This window comes from Abramis brama, assembly GCF_963993115.1.
Source record: "Abramis brama genome assembly, chromosome: 22".
NCBI lineage: Eukaryota > Metazoa > Chordata > Actinopteri > Cypriniformes > Leuciscidae > Abramis > Abramis brama.
Window position 1 is genome coordinate 5311354 of NC_139984.1, and position 18919 is coordinate 5330272.

Consider the following 18919-nt stretch of genomic DNA (forward strand, 5'->3'; position numbering starts at 1 on the left):
TGATGATCACTGAGATGCACATTCAGACGGGACTAAAGCCACAGAGAAGCTCTGGTGATTATTACTTTACCCCACCTCTCCATGTTACACTAGTCCCGTCCGCATAGGGCTTTACTTCCTGCACGAATCGTAGGTTTGTAACAAATTAGCATAATGCCAGCCTATGGTCTTCATTGGCTGTCTGCGAACAACGTCTACTTGGACCCTCACACACTAGTTGTAGAAGAACACACTGTTTTCTGTGCAGCCGAAGGATGAGGACTCGGCTGGAGCTGATACGATAAAACCAACACCAACATTACTGTTCAAATCACTGTGTATAAAGTGCTGAGGAAGATCCGGAGCTGAAATTCAGATATACACACACACACACACACACACCACCTCTCCATGTTAAACTAGTCCCGTCCGGATAGGGCTTGAGAATGAGAAAGAGTGTTTGTACCTTTATGCGAGTGGCGTGTGGGTCTGAGCAGTCATCGAACCTGATGGTGTATCCCACCTCGTGCCCGAGAAACGCCCCTCTCTCCTCTGCTACGCGGCCGGCCACCTGTGCACACACACACACACACACACGTTCACAGACTACAGCAGGCGTTCCCCCTCACACATGAGCCGAGGAGAAGGGTTATACGTACAGATGTGGCCGCCACGCGTCGAGGCTGTGTCACGCCGATCACCTTCCCCTCCGCAGCCCACCCGGCCTCCAGCAGATACTGACACACACACACACACACACACACACACACGTCACATCACCGTAACACTGCTAACTCACTCTGACTGTTCACTGGCTACGTTTACATGCACAACTTGTGTTTCAATCGGACTGAATTCATTCCGACTGATGAATCTGAACGTAGTGTTCACATGAACGCTAAACATCGGTTTGTCACAAGCTTCAGATCGGGACACATGCGCACACTGCACGAATATACAGAGTTTCCCGCTGTTTGCGCATAATAACCATTCTCCTACATTGGTTCTTTATTTGTTTTAAACAGCAGACTTAATATTTATCCATTTATGGTCATAATTTGGAGACAATGAGCACATGAACCGCTGTGCCGCTGCTTATATTGATCACGCAGTGTGTCTGCATTTAAACGCAGCCACTGACGGTACAAACCTGTGGGATTTGTGTGCTTTTCCCAGATCCTGTTTCTCCAACGATCACCACAGTCTGGAAACTCTCCACCGCATAGAGGATGTTGTTTCTGTGCTGGATGCAACAAACAAACATCATTCATAAATACAGGGAAAACTGCACTGGAAAACTGCAAACGATACTGTAAACCGGCAAGTGTTGGGAAGAGTTGCTGTTAAAAATAATGTGTTACAATATTGCATTACTCCCTAAAAAAAAAAAGTAACTAATTGCATTTGTTACTTTTTATGTAAAGTAATGTAATACATTACTTTTTCTGACTTGGGCTGGACTATAGCTTGTTTGTTTTTTCATAACAAAAAAAAAAGAAGTTATTTCTGGCAAATGTAAAGGCTCTTTCACTCCAAAAGTGAAATTAATTCACACTAGTGTTGTCACGATACTGGAATGTTTTACTTACCTAAAAAATACGATACCTTGAAAAATATCGATATTCGATTCCACAGGGAAAACTGCCATATAGATATTTTTTTATCATTTAAATTTTTGTGATAATTTGGGTAATGTTGCTGCAATAGCTTTCACACAGCGCAGGACGGCTTTATTTGAAACTGAACTAAATTTACAAAGAAAAAAAAGACAAGTAAACAGTCGTTAATAAAATAAGAACAAATAGCAAATGATAGTACAAATGAAATAAACATGGCTTTGAGTTTTTCAGGTGGGTCTAACAGTAGGCTAGTACTCGGGTAAAGTACGCTAAAGAAATAAAATAATGTAATTAAATGTAAAAAAATAAATAACACTGAATAGTCTTCATTTAAAACACAAATTAAAACACAGATTAATGCTTATAATTAAAGCTACAAGAGCAGTGAGTGATTTCTGTCTTTTGTTCTCTGATTAACACGACTGATTTATTAGGTTTATTAGGCTGCTGTCACTTTAAGAGTGTATGCACGGATCCAGTATACTGATACACAACATGATTTCTCTCAACTATTTATGTTCCAAAACTGACTGTATTTACCTGAATACTCGCCAAGACGTGCATTTTGACACAATGTTGTGTGTATTTGACCGTCTAAGAACAATACGCCATGAAAAACAACTCAGTTTGGTTCTCTCGAGCTGTCTTTACGAGAGCGCCAGCTTTTGGTGTGAGCGCCAATCCTGCGGGAATTAGTACAATTATGCGCAATACAAGCACTATTCAACCGCAGCAAGCCGAGCGAGTGAGAGCAGAAGTGTGTGTATCCAGCCGTCAGTTCCCCATCTGGTATCAGTGTATCTGCAGAACACGAGTACTGGAACAGCTTCAGATATTTCAGTGTTGATACGTATCAAAATATCACTGTGAAGACTAGGGTTGGGAATCAAAAATCAATTTCAATTCTGTAATCGAATACTTACGGTCAGAAATGGGATATCGATTCCTTTGTGTGCATTTAATATGACTTTAAACCATTCAAGCACATCGGACCGAATTCAATGATTGGACGAACATTTTTTGGTCCTGCGACTTCCACAGAAGATGTATATTTAATATTTAGACGACTATTAGCAGGATGTGAAGAGAGTTTCAACCAGTAAAACAAAAAGTGTTTATGACAAACATTGCCTACACTGCTTTTAACAGCGGTCCACACACACACACACACACACACACACACATCTGTGGTTACCTTGAAGACGGGCAGCCTCTGCCTCTGTTTCTCTATGGAGAGAGCCGTGTGCGGGTTAAAGATGATGGGCGAGCCGGTGGTCTCAGTGGACAGATCTCTCTCCTCACACACACCTGGAGCCTCTGAGCCTGGAAGAAACACACACACACATCAGCCGTTCACACACGGACAGGAGCAGCTCCATGTTTACTGTCATGCATCAGTAGATTCAGAGCATCCTGGATAAATGCTGAGCTTCAACGAGAGAATAATGAGTCATGCCATTCTAATAGTGGGATAACTTTCGAGTATTGTGTGTTGTGTTGCTGGTCCATGATGCACGTGATCATGTTATATAGTCATGCAGCACTGCAGTAACACTCTAATACATCAAATACACACTAACACTGCACTTAAATCAACACACAGCACAGCGCTGCTGCAGCATACGCGTGCTGTGGAGTAATATCACAGGTCAAAACATGTATATATGTATGTGTTAGTATAACACGATACACGATATGAATTTTACCGGGTTTCCAGAATTTCATGGTGTTGTGGGGCGCCGCCATGATGCTACGTCATTGAACTCGGTGATGTCATGATCGCACGTGTGAACTCAACACTAGAGGACGACAAAGACTCGACGAATTCAGTGCGAAATTAAATACATTATAAAGTTAAAGTTAAAATTTTATAAAATATAACAATTTATAACTTAAAATGTACTTATTTTTATATACGCTGTAAAAAAAAAAAAAAAAGCCATTTTCTGTCGCAATGCCGGCTAAATCGTTAAAATTCAGTTGATTTTGAACTCAATTAATGGGTTAATTTCAATAATCCATTCATATCTGCACATTACGGTCACAGCTTTAAAGTTTGTCGCTATGCGTGCAACATAATAGCTATATGAAATATTACCATTCATGCATAGAAACACAAAAACCACAGGGAGACAAACTGCACACTCTAAACCATAGACTGTAAAAGCTCTAAACACGGACTTCAGTTGCTGGTTAATTAATATTACAGTTTTTCTCCATTGGTTTGGCTCATTTCTTGAAACAGAAATGACATTCTCAAAACAACATGGACAAACCTCCAAACCACTTGGCAATTGTTCACAACAGAATTGAATTTCTCATTCATTTCATCAAACTGCAAATGTCTAAGTACATGTCTCAATGTCTCAGTACATCTTTGCAAATGATTAAGTACAGGTAGCCTATATTTAGCACAATTTCCAAGTGAATAGATCTTCTTGATGTAAACTGATTGTTGATTCTCAGTCTAATGGTTGTTCGCTCCAAAACATGTCAGTGTCATTTCATTGTATAAGTCATCACATGCACAATAGTCTGTTCAATTGTCAAAATTAGTCAAGAACATAATACCATGAATACCATATATGTGTGTGTGTGTGTGTGTGTGTGTGTGTATATATATATATATATTTATTTATTTATTTATTTATTTTATTTTTTTACATTTTCAAACGTATACCATATTATATACCGTATAACATTACTGGCCACCGGGCCACGGTAAATGTCCCAGGCCAGCGAGGGGGCAATATAACTATGTGTGCTGCCATATCTGAGAATGGTGTGGCCACTCACATCCCCAGTCTTGGCCCATACAATACACAGAAGCTCCTCATCTTCTTGGACCACTTTCATTTTGATTTGATCCCTGAAAATGAGAGAGGCCTCGTAGGGCCTCACCTACCACTATATGTCATTGTATGGGACAATGTGAATTTCCATTGTATATTTTCATAATATATTCGAGTATATTATGCTGTATACATTTTCTTTTTACTCTGATGTATGGAAATTACTTGATGTGTGTGAATAATAGTGGTTACAATTTCCTTGGCAGTATGAGTGCAATGTGTGATGTCAAACCTTGGAGGCTACTCTTACCCTAAAATCCTATTCTTTTTTTTTTTTTTCGTTTTATACACAATTGTATTCTGTTAGCTAGACAATAAAAACAGTACAGTAACCATTGTCAATGAAGGACTGGGCTAAGACTGAAAGGTGGACATGAGGGATATTTCAATGGTCCTCTGCCATAGTGACAAAACATCTAAACATTTAGACTTGCAGTGCTTACACAATGCCAAAGGGACGAAGCATTTTGGGGGCACTGACTGTTTAAATGAGAAGGAAATTTAGTTTTGACACATGAGTGATCTGTTTTGGGAGAGGTATGAACTTTTGCAGGTGAACCATGGTGTTGTGCCGAACCATCCACGTTATTTTGGCAAAAGCACCAAGAGTGTTGAGAACGTCCGGTCTGTTTCAAGAAATGAGCCAAAGCAATTGAGAAGGATCTTTGCCATTTTCGTGGCACTGACTCTTTATATGGGAAACAGATTTAGTTTTGAAGCATGAGTGAACAGTTTTGGGAGAGATATGAGCTTTTGCAAGTGAGCTATAGTGATGTGCTGAACTGTAAGACTGTTTTGCCAAATGATGTTAGAGTTTTGAGAATGTAATTTCTGTTTCAAGAAATGAGCCAAACCAATGGAGAAAAACTGTAATATGCCATATATGCAACTGCCAATGCAAGGCTGGTTTTACTGATCACAAATGAACAAATTTATGACACCTTTTCAACTCCAATACCTCCCAATGAGCACAAACCGGCACAAACTATTCCCCATTTTTTTCTGTGTGTGATTTACTCGATAATGTTTAAGGATATTACTCACAATTTCTAGTCAATCATTTTTTTTAGAGCTTGGCATTACTATAAAAAAAATGTTGGTAAATCATCATAAAAATGCCCAGTCAAGTCATGTTGGAAAGATCGTATTTACGAGTTAAACGCCCATGAACGCCACCACAATGTCGTAAATACAAGTGGGAAGCTCGGGATTTTATTTTACGAGTTGGGTTCAGGATCATGGTTCAGGATGGGTTAAGTATGCAAGAAACATGGCGAATACAGTTTTTCTCCATTGGTTTGGCTCATTTCTTGAAACAGAAATTACATTCTCAAAACTCTAAGATCATTTGGCAAAACAGTCTTACAGTTCAGCACATCACTATAGCTCACTTGCAAAAGCTCATATCTCTCCCAAAACTGTTCACTCATGCTTCAAAACTAAATCTGTTTCCCATATAAAGAGTCAGTGCCACGAAAATGGCAAAGATCCTTCTCAATTGCTTTGGCTCATTTCTTGAAACAGACCGGACGTTCTCAACACTCTTGGTGCTTTTGCCAAAATAACGTGGATGGTTCGGCACAACACCATGGTTCACCTGCAAAAGCTCATTCCTCTCCCAAAACAGATCACTCATGTGTCAAAACTACATTTCCTTCTCATTTAAACAGTCAGTGCCCCCAAAATGCTTCGTCCCTTTGGCATTGTGTAAGCACTGCAAGGCAAAATGTTTAGATGTTTTGTCACTATGGCAGAGGACCATTGAAATATCCCTCATGTCCACCTTTCAGTCTTAGCCCAGTCCTTCATTGACAATGGTTACTGTACTGTTTTTATTGTCTAGCTAACAGAATGCAATTGTGTATAAAACTGAAAAAAAGAAATAGGATTTTAGGGTAAGAGTAGCCTCCAAGGTTTGACATCACACATTGCACTCATACTGCCAAGGAAATTGTAACCATTATCATTCACACACATAAAGTAACATCCATACATCAGAGTAAAAAGAAAATGTATACAGCATAATATACTCTAATATAAACACACAAACAAAAAACAATGAAAATGATATGCAGCCTACAGTGCTGTAAATAAAGCTGGAGTTCTTCACTGGTCGCTGTCCTCGCCCTCCCTCTCCTGGCCACCGTCCTCACCCTCCTCATCCACACGCTGCTGTCTGTCCGGCCACAGATTCTCGTCCACATCACAGCGTATATTCTCCCTTGCGATGCAACGAGGGAAGAAACGGCGTGCATGTCACAACCATCCCCTACACTGATCTCCTGTAATATCCTCACACGCAGCGTCCACTGCATGGAGCAGGGACCTCTGATCTTGAGCCCGATGCTCATACACTCTCCACCTCCAAGCGGAGAAATACTCCTCAATAGGATTGAGGAAAGGAGAGTAAGGTGGTAGGAACACCATGACCATCCTTGGATGAGTAGTGAACCAGGCCCTGATGAGCGGGCCACGGTGGAAATTCACATTGTCCCATACAATGACATATAGTGGTAGGTGAGGCCCTACGAGACCTCTCTCATTTTCAGGGATCAAATCAAAATGAAAGTGGTCCAAGAAGATGAGGAGCTTCTGTGTATTGTATGGGCCAAGACTGGGGATGTGAGTGGCCACACCATTCTCAGATATGACAGCACACATAGTTATATTGCCCCCTCGCTGGCCTGGGACATCCACCATTGCCTGGTGGCCAATAATATTATATGGTATAATATATATATATATATATATATATATATATATATATATATATATATATATATATATATATATATATACATATATATACATATATATACACACATATATATATACACACATATATATACACGCATATATATACACACATACATATACACACACACATATATATATATATATATATACACACACATATGGTATTCATGGTATTATGTTCTTGACTAATTTTGACAATTGAACAGACTATTGTGCATGTGATGACTTATACAATGAAATGACACTGACATGTTTTGGAGCGAACAACCATTAGACTGAGAATCAACAATCAGTTTACATCAAGAAGATCTATTCACTTGGAAATTGTGCTAAATATAGGCTACCTGTACTTAATCATTTGCAAAGATGTACTGAGACATTGAGACATGTACTTAGACATTTGCAAATTGATGAAATGAATGAGAAATTCAATTCTGTTGTGAACAATTGCCAAGTGGTTTGGAGGTTTGTCCATGTTGTTTTGAGAATGTCATTTCTGTTTCAAGAAATGAGCCAAACCAATGGAGAAAAACTGTAATACCACAATAATAGACCTTATTCACAGCTGCGCCATCGTTGATGTTTAACGGGAATGTAAGTGATGCTGCGAGTGTGAGGGATAGACATGGGTTGTACGGTTATTTAATGTGTTTTAGGGTCGTTCTCCTGACGAAACACTGCAAAAATGTCTTTCAGAGAAATGTCAGTTGAGCTTTATAAAGCTTTTTACGCCGTTGGAAAAGTTTATAAGCTTTTTACGCCCTCACAGCCTCGCTTTCATACTGTCATGGCGCCCACTGAATAGCAGTGTTGGGCATTTATTTAGTTAATTAAAAACATAAATAAGCAAAATACGCCTGACGAATATTCTTTGTTTTTCACTTTCTAGAAGTAGTTAAAAACCTTGCTGTTTTTATTTTTTTAATTAAGATAAGATACACCGCCATCTTACTCGTAAAGTGACTTGAACACACCTGGAGTCGTAAACACGACTTCACCTGGTAAACGAACTTCCCGAACACACCAAGTTATACGATTTTAGTATTTTACATGACTTTGCCCATAATTTAAAAATCACGTCTTTTAAAATTAGGCTTCCTCAAACGGGAGGAGGGAAGACAGTGGGGGAACAGTTTTGGGAGGGCGAATTAAAATCTGAAATTCAGTTGTTTTGCCTTATTTTAAAACAATTTTAAGTCATCTTGAGCCTCCCTGGTTGAGATGGATTGAGCCACTGCCTTATGTACATATATCCGAGCAACACGGCTTCTCGAACAAGAACAAATGTAGGTCTGGGCTTGATTGTGATTGCTTGATGGTTGTGGATCTCTTTAAATCCAGGACTTCTCTCAATACAGTCATCAAACAAACAACTTTACTGGATTTGTAAAGATAAAGGAAAAAATGTCCATCAGAACGTGATCTGTTGAAAAGTGTGGGGCAGACAATGCCCAGGATTTATTTTATTCTCCAAAACATTTCAGCCAGAAAATAGTCTCTCTACAGCCTCAGGTACATTAATCATAACATTCGCATTTCCATGAATACACTATAAAATACTGAGAAGTATGTTACATCAACGAGACATAAGAAATTCTTTAATACATTATGGATTCAATAAAATGAATTGTACAGAATTTACACACTCCTATTGTATCTGACCGTTCATAACAGAGTAAGACAATCTGTGTTGGAAGCTAATCGTGAAAGAAACTAACAAAAAAACGTAAAATTAAGTTAAATCCTGCTCGATACGGCGGCATTCGAGCGAGAAAAAGCAGAGGACGAACAGAAATAACAGTTATGAACCCATTAGCCGTGGCAGTGCACTGGACAGTATTAGCTTAAAAATTCAATGACCCCTGGGTGCGAGAAGGTCTTGTACCCATGATGCACCTCTTCCTCAAGGCTCACACATGCTGCTGGTAACATAGACAGAGGCCTTGGAAAAGTGGCTCGATCCAGCCTTTCCATTTTAAATGAAATAAAATGTCTGTCTTAGTCTCTCCAGGACTATGGGTTTCCTGCAGTCCTCAGTCGTAGTGTAGCGCCGTGTAGAATATGATCCAAACCACCTGAAGAAACACACACACACACACACACACAGTTATCAGACACTGTACAGCATTCAGAGAAGAGCCGAGTTAAGAGATGAACAGGAATCACAGCCCACATTCCAGTCATAATCAATTAAAACAACAATTAATGGGGTGTTTTATAATTGTATTTGGTGTACTGAATTAATTCAGTGTCGATTAAATAAAATAACGCCTCCATTACAGTAAAATGAATAACATTTCATATAAGGAGGAGAATTTACTGGTATGTGCCATGAACACACCGTCACAATCCAAAAAAAGAAAAGAAACTTATGGAAAATTGTAAAAAAAAATTACTTTGATTTTGGAATAAACTCTGACATTCCTTCATGAAAAGTGGGGCAAGCTGTGCAACTTTTTAAGTAAAATACTCAGAATTTGCTTTATTGATTAAACTTAATTTTACCTACCATGTAAAAATTAGGCTAATATTAACATTTTCTTAAGGCACATATTACGCCACTCCACGCAATACACTACCTTTCATAAGTCTGCAGTCAGTGCATTTAAGGAATTTAACATTTTTTATTCCGGACACATTCAATTGATCAAAGTGACAGTAAAGACTTATAATCAGTGTTTATAATCAATGTTATAATCAGTGTTTGGAGTAACACATTACAAGTAACGTGAGTTACGTTATCAATTACTTTTTCCAAGTAACTAGTAAAGTAATGCATTGCTTTTTCAAAGACACTCTGTTTTCCCGTTTATTGACTGACAGCTCTCCTGCCTCCATATATTGTCTTTTTCATTCCTCTTATGGTGTGAAAGGGCCTTTTTTTTAAACAATCTAGCCCAGATGAGAAAAAGTAATACAAAAGTAAATGTAACATTACTTTCAATACAACGGTTGCATTTACACTGCAGGTCTTGACGTCCAATACCGATTTGCTGACTATATCCGATTCTTTTGACGACCCGCTTACATCATCTTTTAAAAGTGACCGTATCCGATATTTGCATTTACACCATACACTGCCGAAACAACCCAATGTAGACGTTCTGGCCCGGAAAATGAAGTAAAACAGCTCGATATGCAATGGATGCAGAAGCAGACACAATGATTATAGTGATATCCGCGGATCGGGCGGGTCAAGTAGGCTAATAAAAATAACATTCTGATAAACTTCGGGTGGATATGATAAATCATTATTAACGAAAATATTAAACTACATTCTCTAAAATATGAGCATGTTCCCATGGGCGTCAGTTCGGTTTGAGATGTGCTGGGGACAGAGGCGCATTCATTTCTCTCTTTCGCGCAGGTCATGTTCTGAAAGACGAGGTCCTGTAGCTTACTAATGTAAATAAATAAAAATGTATACAAAAATGTGATGATGTCCGACTCGTTTTATGAAGAAGAAAGCCTTAAGTTTTCAAAAAGCATTAGACTATGACCCACTATTCTGCTTCATAAAGTACCATGTTGACATGACGTGGTTTAATGTACCTAAACAATGATTACCAATGATTTCTCTCTCATATTGCTCCTCATAACCACTGAAAACTGTCAAAAAATCTATAACCCAAAGTCCAGTTATTATGGACGTTATCTGGCATTAAGTGTTTCTGCTTCATTGACGCTTGTAGGAAAAAGCTTAACGGTTTAATGTACCTAAACAACGATCAGTGATCACCAAATTTCTGGTTCGATTTTTTGACAGTTTTAAGTGGTTATGATGAGCAAATACGTATAATAATATGTACATGAGTAATAATATGTAACACTTAATACCAAAAAAGTGGTGGGTACAAAATGACTCATGACGAAATCTGGTGGGTACGAACCCCACCGAAATCGACGCCTATGCATGTTCCATTCCAGTGTGAGCTTCAGGGGAGTTCTCCGTTCTCGCGCATGTGTCGTGTCTCTCGTGAACTCGTCAGAGCCCCACACGTTATTTTTGTTTGTTTTTTTGCGCACAAAAAGTATTCTCGTCGCTTGATAAACTTAAGGTTGAGCCATTGTAGTCACTGGGACTATTTTAACGATGTCTTTACTAACTTTTCTGGGCCGGCAGATCTCGATTACCTCACAGCCTATGGAGGAGTGATCAGCTCTCAGATTTAATCAGAAATATCTTAATTTGTGTTCTGAAGACGAACGAAGGTCTTACGGGGTTGGAACAACATGAGGGTGAGTAATTACTGACAGAATTTTCATTTTTGGGTGAACTAACCCTTTAATACAAGTTAAGTTTCATAGGCCCTGTTCACAGCTGGCGTTAAGAGTGTTTTGGTCGATCGGATCACAAGTAGACGTGGGAGACACATTCCTGTTTACACCTGGTGTTTTAATCGTCTCTTTTGTCCTCTTTCATCCACTTCTGTCCTGATTTCTTCGAGCGGAGGGTCTATGGCGGGTAAATGTTTGGGCTTTTTCAGATCTTTTGATCTAATGGATAAAATAAGCTCATGTAATTTACATATGAACACGACTGGAGACACAACATGAGAATCAGCTTTAGTTTCTGATAGGGCTGCACGATTAATCGTATTTTAATCGCGATAACGATATCTGCCTCTCTCGATTAATTTTAAAAAATCGTCGCGATATTTGCCCGCTCGTTTTTTATCCTGAAAACGCTTTTTTATTAGACATTTGCATTATCTTGCATTGTAAACAAGTCCCCACTAGCACTGATGTTTGTGGTTGCCAGATCTGAATAGCTTAAATCTCACAAATCACCCAAACAGAGCTTTTTATGTCCTGTGTTTTACTTAATCTGTGCAATCTGGCAACCCTGCGCGCGCGCTCTACACTGCGGAAAAGCACTGATCTCCACTATGGAAGGCATTTTCTGCCAAATTTAAATAAATAAATAAAATGATTAAAATGAAAATTAAAACCAGATTAATAAGTCACGGCTGAAGGGCGTTGTTAGGCACGACGCGAATATGAAACATTGGCCGAGGTCCTCGGTTAAAGCTAGCGGGTATTAATGTCTGGCTATAATTGTTGTAGAAACTGTGTTACTAAGACCTTTGTACACCCAAATAGTTGAATTTCCAAAACAGCCTAATACATGAATGAACCTCATCGTCGATTATGGTCTAGTCTGAGTCTAACATCATAACTAACATGGTCAGGCTGGTTGTTTCCATGTTCTAATGCTGCGGCAGCTTCCCCAGGGTTCCCACACCTTGGTTAACTTCAAATTCAAGGACCTTTCCAGGTCCAATACCCTCAAATTCAAGGACTTAATGTGGGGACACATTTGTAGTGTCGAACAACAAACGTTGAGGTACCATCATAGTTTCGTGCGCGTGTGAGCATCATGGCAACGTGCAACACAAAGTACCTCACGCAGGAAACACTTAACGTAACGCGTAAATGCGCGTAACTAATGTAAATCAAGCAAGCTAGTATGCATAGGCCATGAAGTGTTGGCGAAATAACACATTAGCGGAATTCAAGCACTTTCAAGGACCTGTATCTATGCATGTTTATTTTCAAGAACTTTCCAGGGCCTTTAAAACATTTTTTCAGATTCACAAACTTTCAAGGATTTCAAGGACCCGTGGGAACCCTGCTTCCCGCAAAAGCTCACTAACAGATTTCGCCATATCTCGTCGTCTCGATTACAATATAATCACATTTAAATAATTTCGTTTCACACATTCAACTCATGCACACGGGACGTCGATGACTTCGCTTTACAGAAGGCGTGTCTCTAGCGCCGTTACTAGAATAAGCCACACCCACTCATTAACATAGAATTTGCATGCAGGTTGTCTTTGAAAATGAAAACGAAAATGAAAACTGAAATAAAAGAGGAATTAAAATGAAAACGAAAATTTACATTTGTATTTGAATTGTGTCACTATTATTGCGTGAGCGTTACTAAAGAGCATTGTAAAAACTGTATTTGTAGTTTCTTTTTCACGTTTGGCAGTCTTGCCTCGAGACTGTAGTGAAAATGAAATGTGAAATCACCAATTGCATTTTATTTTTCAATTTGACAGGGATAATGCTGTGAAAATGAAATAATTTAATTTCATTCTCAATTTTGTCACATTTTTGCGTACTGTTTTCTGTAATGAAATCGTTAATCTGGTTTTAATTTTAATTTTAATCATTTAATTTATTTATTTAAATTTGGCAGAAAATGCCTTCCATACTCACAGCGATATTCGGTTTGCATGAAATTGTTACACAGTCTGTTTCTTCACAAGCCACTTGTGCCGTTTGTGTGACTAAATCTGTTTCTAAATGAGTTTCGCTGTTCTATTTTTTGAAGTTTAAGTTTTTACCAGACAGCCACTGCCCGTTTTCAGTGTGTATCAACAAGTAGACTATTTTTCTTTGCAGAACGAATTTGCTGAGCAATCTGGATCTGTACTGTCTCATTTTCAACCGAAATGTGTCGCTTAGAAGATCTAATGTGAAGACGCATCACAAAGCGCTCATCTAACGTTAAATCATGCCATTTGTATTGACTTGCTGTCTGAGGAAGTTGTAGTTGGTTAAATGAAGTCTGATGGTTTGAAATTAACACCCGCCAAATGCGGCTGAAAATGAACTTTGGCGGGTATCGCTGTCAAATCACCGGCCAATTTGGCATGTTATTATGTTTACTGACTTTGCTGGGGAAATTCGTGTACCGTTAAACCAAATCTGCGCGGATTTTATGCAAATACTCGTGCAAAACCGTTAACCGTCTCTTCTCTTTCTCTGTAGTTTCTCAAATGAGAATAATCGTGATTAATTATCGCGATTATAATTTTGAGCAAAATAATCGTGATTATTATTTTAACCATTATCGTGCAGCCCTAGTTTCTGCTCTGACAGACGCAAGACCAGCCGAACACTGTGAGTGTGTGTTAGAGATCAGGAATGATGAGAGAACATTGTGCTTGGTATGTTTTTCATCTTCAAACCAAACTTGAGTCTCCAGCCGACAGTTTAAACCCCGTCTGTCTAGAGCTCTTCTCATAATGTTACGCATTAGTTTAGGAGACGGAGAGAAGACGGTCTTTAGTGTCTGTTTGAACACATTCGACCACATGAGCGTTTACACTACTGAAGCAATCCGGTCTAATGTGTTTTCAACCTCTGGAAGTGGACAAGCTCAAAACATTTTACACCCCGTTTACACCTGTGTTTAGAGTCGTGCACTTGTGATCCGATCGACCGAAACACATCTTAACACCAGCTGTAAACAGAGCCTTAATGGTAAACGGATTTCTGAAGGATCATGTGACACTGAAGACTGGAGTAATGATGCTGAAAATTCAGCTTTGATCACAGGAATAAATTACATTTCACAACAAATTCACACTAGTGTAGCTAATAGTGTAGATTGTACGCAGCTAAGGACCTACGAACTGTCCAGATATAGTTGTTCTACAGTTTTCCTTCTAAAGTTTATGCTTTGGAGTCCAAAAAGCCTGTTATTGTTGCTGCCCTTATAAAGCATCAGTCCAAACACAGTATAACAGGTTTAGCAGGAGGAAGCCAAACATATCTACCAGAAACAAAGCAAATGAAGTCATGAAGCCTTCTTTGGTGAGCTCCCACGTCCCCCCGTACTCCTCCTCGTCCACCTGCTGGAAACTGCTGAAGTACACGTACAGGACGCCTGCGTTGATGACACAGAATCTGGAGGACACACACACACACACACCACTAAAGCTCATGCATGACTGCATGATGTGATCCAGTGTTCAGGTGGAGGGCTTCAGTACTCACATGACGATACCCAGAAACCCTTTCAGAGGAGCCACACCCCATATTACGCCCAATATCACCGCGATGATCTGACGGAACCAGTAGACCACATCTAAAAACTCATCCTGCAATTAAAAGAAGAAAAATAATTAAGGAACAATAGCTGGAAAAGTAAGAAACGCATGAAAGTTTGTGTTTTTTTAATGCCATTCCGATTTCTATGAGAGCAAGGTTTAGTTATTCAAAACTATAAGTAAATGTGATGATTAAGATTAGTTTCTCAAAGGGCTTAGAAGTATTACAGTCCAGTAAAACATGTTTAACTGCAGTGATGATCAGAAAGCCCCTCCAGACAGCTTACATGCACAAAAACACACAAAAACATGCCCAAATGCCCGTTTTGTCGAGTATCCTCGTAAGCACAGTAACATGAGTTAGCCTAAATGAGCGTAAAGAGTTGAGAAAATGAGTGTCAGATCCAGGTCATGTGCGTCAGCTCTTAGTGACGCCAGCCTAATAAACCTGCTGTGTCTGTCATTCATGTTAATCAAACAACAAAATACAAATCACTCACAGCTCTTGACTAAATAACGTTTGTAGCTTTAATAAGAACTAATATAAATGTATGCAGTGAAAAGTGTGAAGTGTTTGACACCTGAAAATCTTTGTTTACAAGCTTACATGGGTCCAAAAAATGAAAACTTTTGAATTTTTTTTAGCAACCTGTCTGACTGGACCAATAGGGGAAAGAAAAGAGCCCTGTGATACTGAAGGGCAGGTAAATGTGACATTTATTACAATGGGCTTATGTGAAGATTGTTTCAAGTTTACTTAAATTAAAAGTTGTAATTGTAATTTTTTTTAAAGCCTAATAAATGTTAAAATGTATAGCTTTCAATTATACTGTACTGCTGAATGGCTATAATAAATGGCTAAAACTGAGGCGAAAAAATTTATTTCATAGAGACATTACATCAGTCACAGTATTGGTATCCGTGACGACTTCTTTCATAAAAAAATGCCAATAAACAAATATTTAATAAATATATATCTACTGTCTTCATGTCTTCTACATTAATTTGGAGATTAACTGTTTAATTATAATATAATATTATTTATATATATATATATATATATATATATATATATATATATATATAAAATCAAATACAGAATTAATATTAATAATAAAATATATTCTAAAAAAATATATATTTACAACTTTAATATAATGTGCGACTAATCGCGATTAATCGGTTAACTTTTTAATCGATTTACAGCACTTATATACTTATGATAATATATAATTATAATTCTTATATATAACTTTATATATATATGTGCTAATAACTGTGGATCAGCAGCAGTAATCTCCTTTAAACAGCCCAATCCCTACACTAGACACCTAAAGCCCTGAACCCTACTCAGTGAACATCACAGTGCACATACACACACTGCTTCTGCTGGGACACATTATCATCATTATAAGAGACACACACACACACATGATGGCAGTGTGAGAGAGTGTGAGTGTGAACAGATCAGACCTTCTCTTCCCACACTGCTTTACAGCTGATGGCTTTGCTCCACGCGGACTGCTTCACTCCTCCATTGACCACATGAACCTCCTCTTTCCGCTTTGAGCTGCTCGTCATGATGTTTCCTCTGTTTAAACGCGACAAAACACGCGATCCGATGTTTAAAAGCCTTGAACCCGAGTGTACAATCTTCTGCAAGCGTTCAGATCTGCTGCTTTTCGCCCCACATTGACACGGCGCTGGGAACTGACTCTGCGCATGCGCACCGAAGTCATGACCTTGCCACACCATCCAATGAGCGAATGCGACGTCTCAAGGTTCAGCCAATCAGAACGCAGAACTGGCATGCGTGCAGCCACTGTGCGCCCTCTACAGGTCAGAGATCATTACTGCAGTTTCAGAGTTCATTCATTTCTGCATACATTTTATTTATTTCATTACAAAGTAAAATAACATCTACAACTAGAGGCAAAAATAATGTATATATGTATTCTAGGCTAAAGATTCCAGTGTTGGACGAAATAGCCATTGGGATTGTGTGAATTATGTACGCATTCATTGTATCTTTATTTATTAAGAATACAGTGTGAGCGGCAAAAGCATACTTAATAAAATTATAACGTTTAATGAAAATTATCTAACACTTTATTTCACAGTGTCCTCGTTACACGCGTTACATGTAGTTACTATAGTAATAACTATAAAGTATGCATAATTGCAACTAACCCTAAACCAAAACCCAACCCAATCCTACATGTAGTATAAAATAATTATTTTAAGGTGTCCGTGTTACATTGTAATTATACATTTAAAGTGTATAACCAAAATTGTGTCATTAAAATGTGTATTATGTAAATCGTAAAAATCAACAAGATGGCAGTGATATATGATAAGATCGCTGGATAAATGACGCAGCGATATCTACTGTACCCACGAGAGCCTGTCGTGTCCTCTCCGCGCCGGCAGGGGGCGCCCGCTCCGGAGAACACTGCTTACTGTGACTGCTCAAGTTTGTGCGGTAACTTAATAATTAAAATAAATACTTTTAAGGCTAATTAATTAATTAAATAAAAAAATAGGCTACATGTCATTACATACCAGTGAGCTACTAGCTATCTGGAAGTAGGCTACTCCCGCATTAACTCCAATCTATAAATGAGGTGATATTCTTGATCCACAAAATTACACACCTATATCAATAATTTGTATTATTGCTGAAGTATTTGAAAAATTGATTTATAATCAGTAGGGGTGTCACAAAATATCGCAATACAAAAATGCAGCAATATGTATCGTGGATAGTGACAATATGTATTGTGTATAATGTACCCAAAATAAAAATTACTGTGTGAGAAAAGGTTTTAGTGTCAGCACTACATTAAACTGCTATAATGTTAAATATAATTCTATATTTTCATCTTCAGAATCATGAATATTGTTATTCTGGTGTCTCTATTGTCCTGAGCTTTGGGTTTCATCATCAAGTCCAAGACTATTCATTCACACACAATGACAAAACTAATTTAGCTTTTTAATCAACAGTACATTTTTTGTTAACATTTGACCATATGTCTTGGAGTATCGCAATAATATCGTACCGTGAGTTCAGTTTCATGATATATCGAATCGATATGGTATCGTTACACCCCTAATAATCAGTTATCAAAGTATTTAGAAAATAATAATGTTATCCCCAATCTGTCTTAAGGCCTAATTATTCAACAATTAGTGCTCTTCTAAAATTAACTAACAGTGTATTTTACTTTCAGGCACTATTTTCATTGATCTTAAGAAGGCTTTTGATCTAGTTGTTCATTACTTATTATTAGATAAGCTTTATGCAGTTGGTTTGTCTCAAAATACTTTATTGTGGTTTAACTCTGATCTACATAACAGAAAACAGCGAGTTGTTCTTCAGGAGAAACGATCTGATTTATTCACTCCAGAAAGAGGCGTACCACAGGGCTCAGCGCTGGGTCCTCTTCTCTTTTCTATCTTCATTAATGATCTTCCTTTAGTGTGTTCACACTCTTCTTCTCGTCTTTATGCAGACGATACTGTCATTTATACTTCAAAACCTAATTCCTCTAATCAGATGTTAATGCTCTGCAAGTGTCACAGTCACGTGTGTTTGGACTCGTTTGTTTCGTCATCGTCTGCCTCGATCGTTCATTTGTTGTTACGGACACTTATGTTCATTAATCACCATAATTTCATGTTTCAGTTCAATGGTGTCGTCTAATTGTGGAAGTGTTGTGTGTCGCTCTGTTCCTGTTCGAATTACCCGTTAGATTTATTAAATATTACCCTATTGCATTCATCATCATCTTCTTCTTCGTGTGTTTGTACAACCAGACAGCATCTATTCTAATAAATTATTACTTCATAAAGCCAAATCTCA

At 38.3% G+C, this 18919-nt stretch overlaps 2 protein-coding genes across 2 annotated transcripts in view; both read right to left on the reverse strand.

The window, feature by feature from the left end:
- The window catches only part of dhx35 (DEAH-box helicase 35), a 22344-nt gene extending 18969 nt beyond the window's left edge, over nucleotides 1-3375 (reverse strand). The window contains exons 1-5 of the mRNA XM_084098148.1: nucleotides 3305-3375; nucleotides 2794-2921; nucleotides 1130-1222; nucleotides 639-716; nucleotides 446-550 (exon numbers count right to left, since the gene is read on the reverse strand). Of these exons, the coding sequence (XP_083954274.1) occupies nucleotides 446-550; nucleotides 639-716; nucleotides 1130-1222; nucleotides 2794-2921; nucleotides 3305-3344 (444 nt within the window). The 5' untranslated portion in view covers nucleotides 3345-3375. The remainder of the gene's footprint in view (nucleotides 1-445; nucleotides 551-638; nucleotides 717-1129; nucleotides 1223-2793; nucleotides 2922-3304) is intronic.
- A 5254-nt stretch (nucleotides 3376-8629) lies between these two features.
- Nucleotides 8630-16801, reverse strand: rab5if (RAB5 interacting factor). The gene is made up of 4 exons (XM_084098787.1): nucleotides 16528-16801; nucleotides 15002-15105; nucleotides 14782-14911; nucleotides 8630-9282 (listed from the first exon to the last, which is right to left on the reverse strand). The coding sequence occupies exons 1-4, from the start codon at nucleotides 16633-16635 to the stop codon at nucleotides 9241-9243; spliced, it is 384 nt and encodes a 127-aa protein (XP_083954913.1). The 5' UTR covers nucleotides 16636-16801; the 3' UTR covers nucleotides 8630-9240.
- Between the last annotated feature and the right edge of the window lie 2118 nt (nucleotides 16802-18919).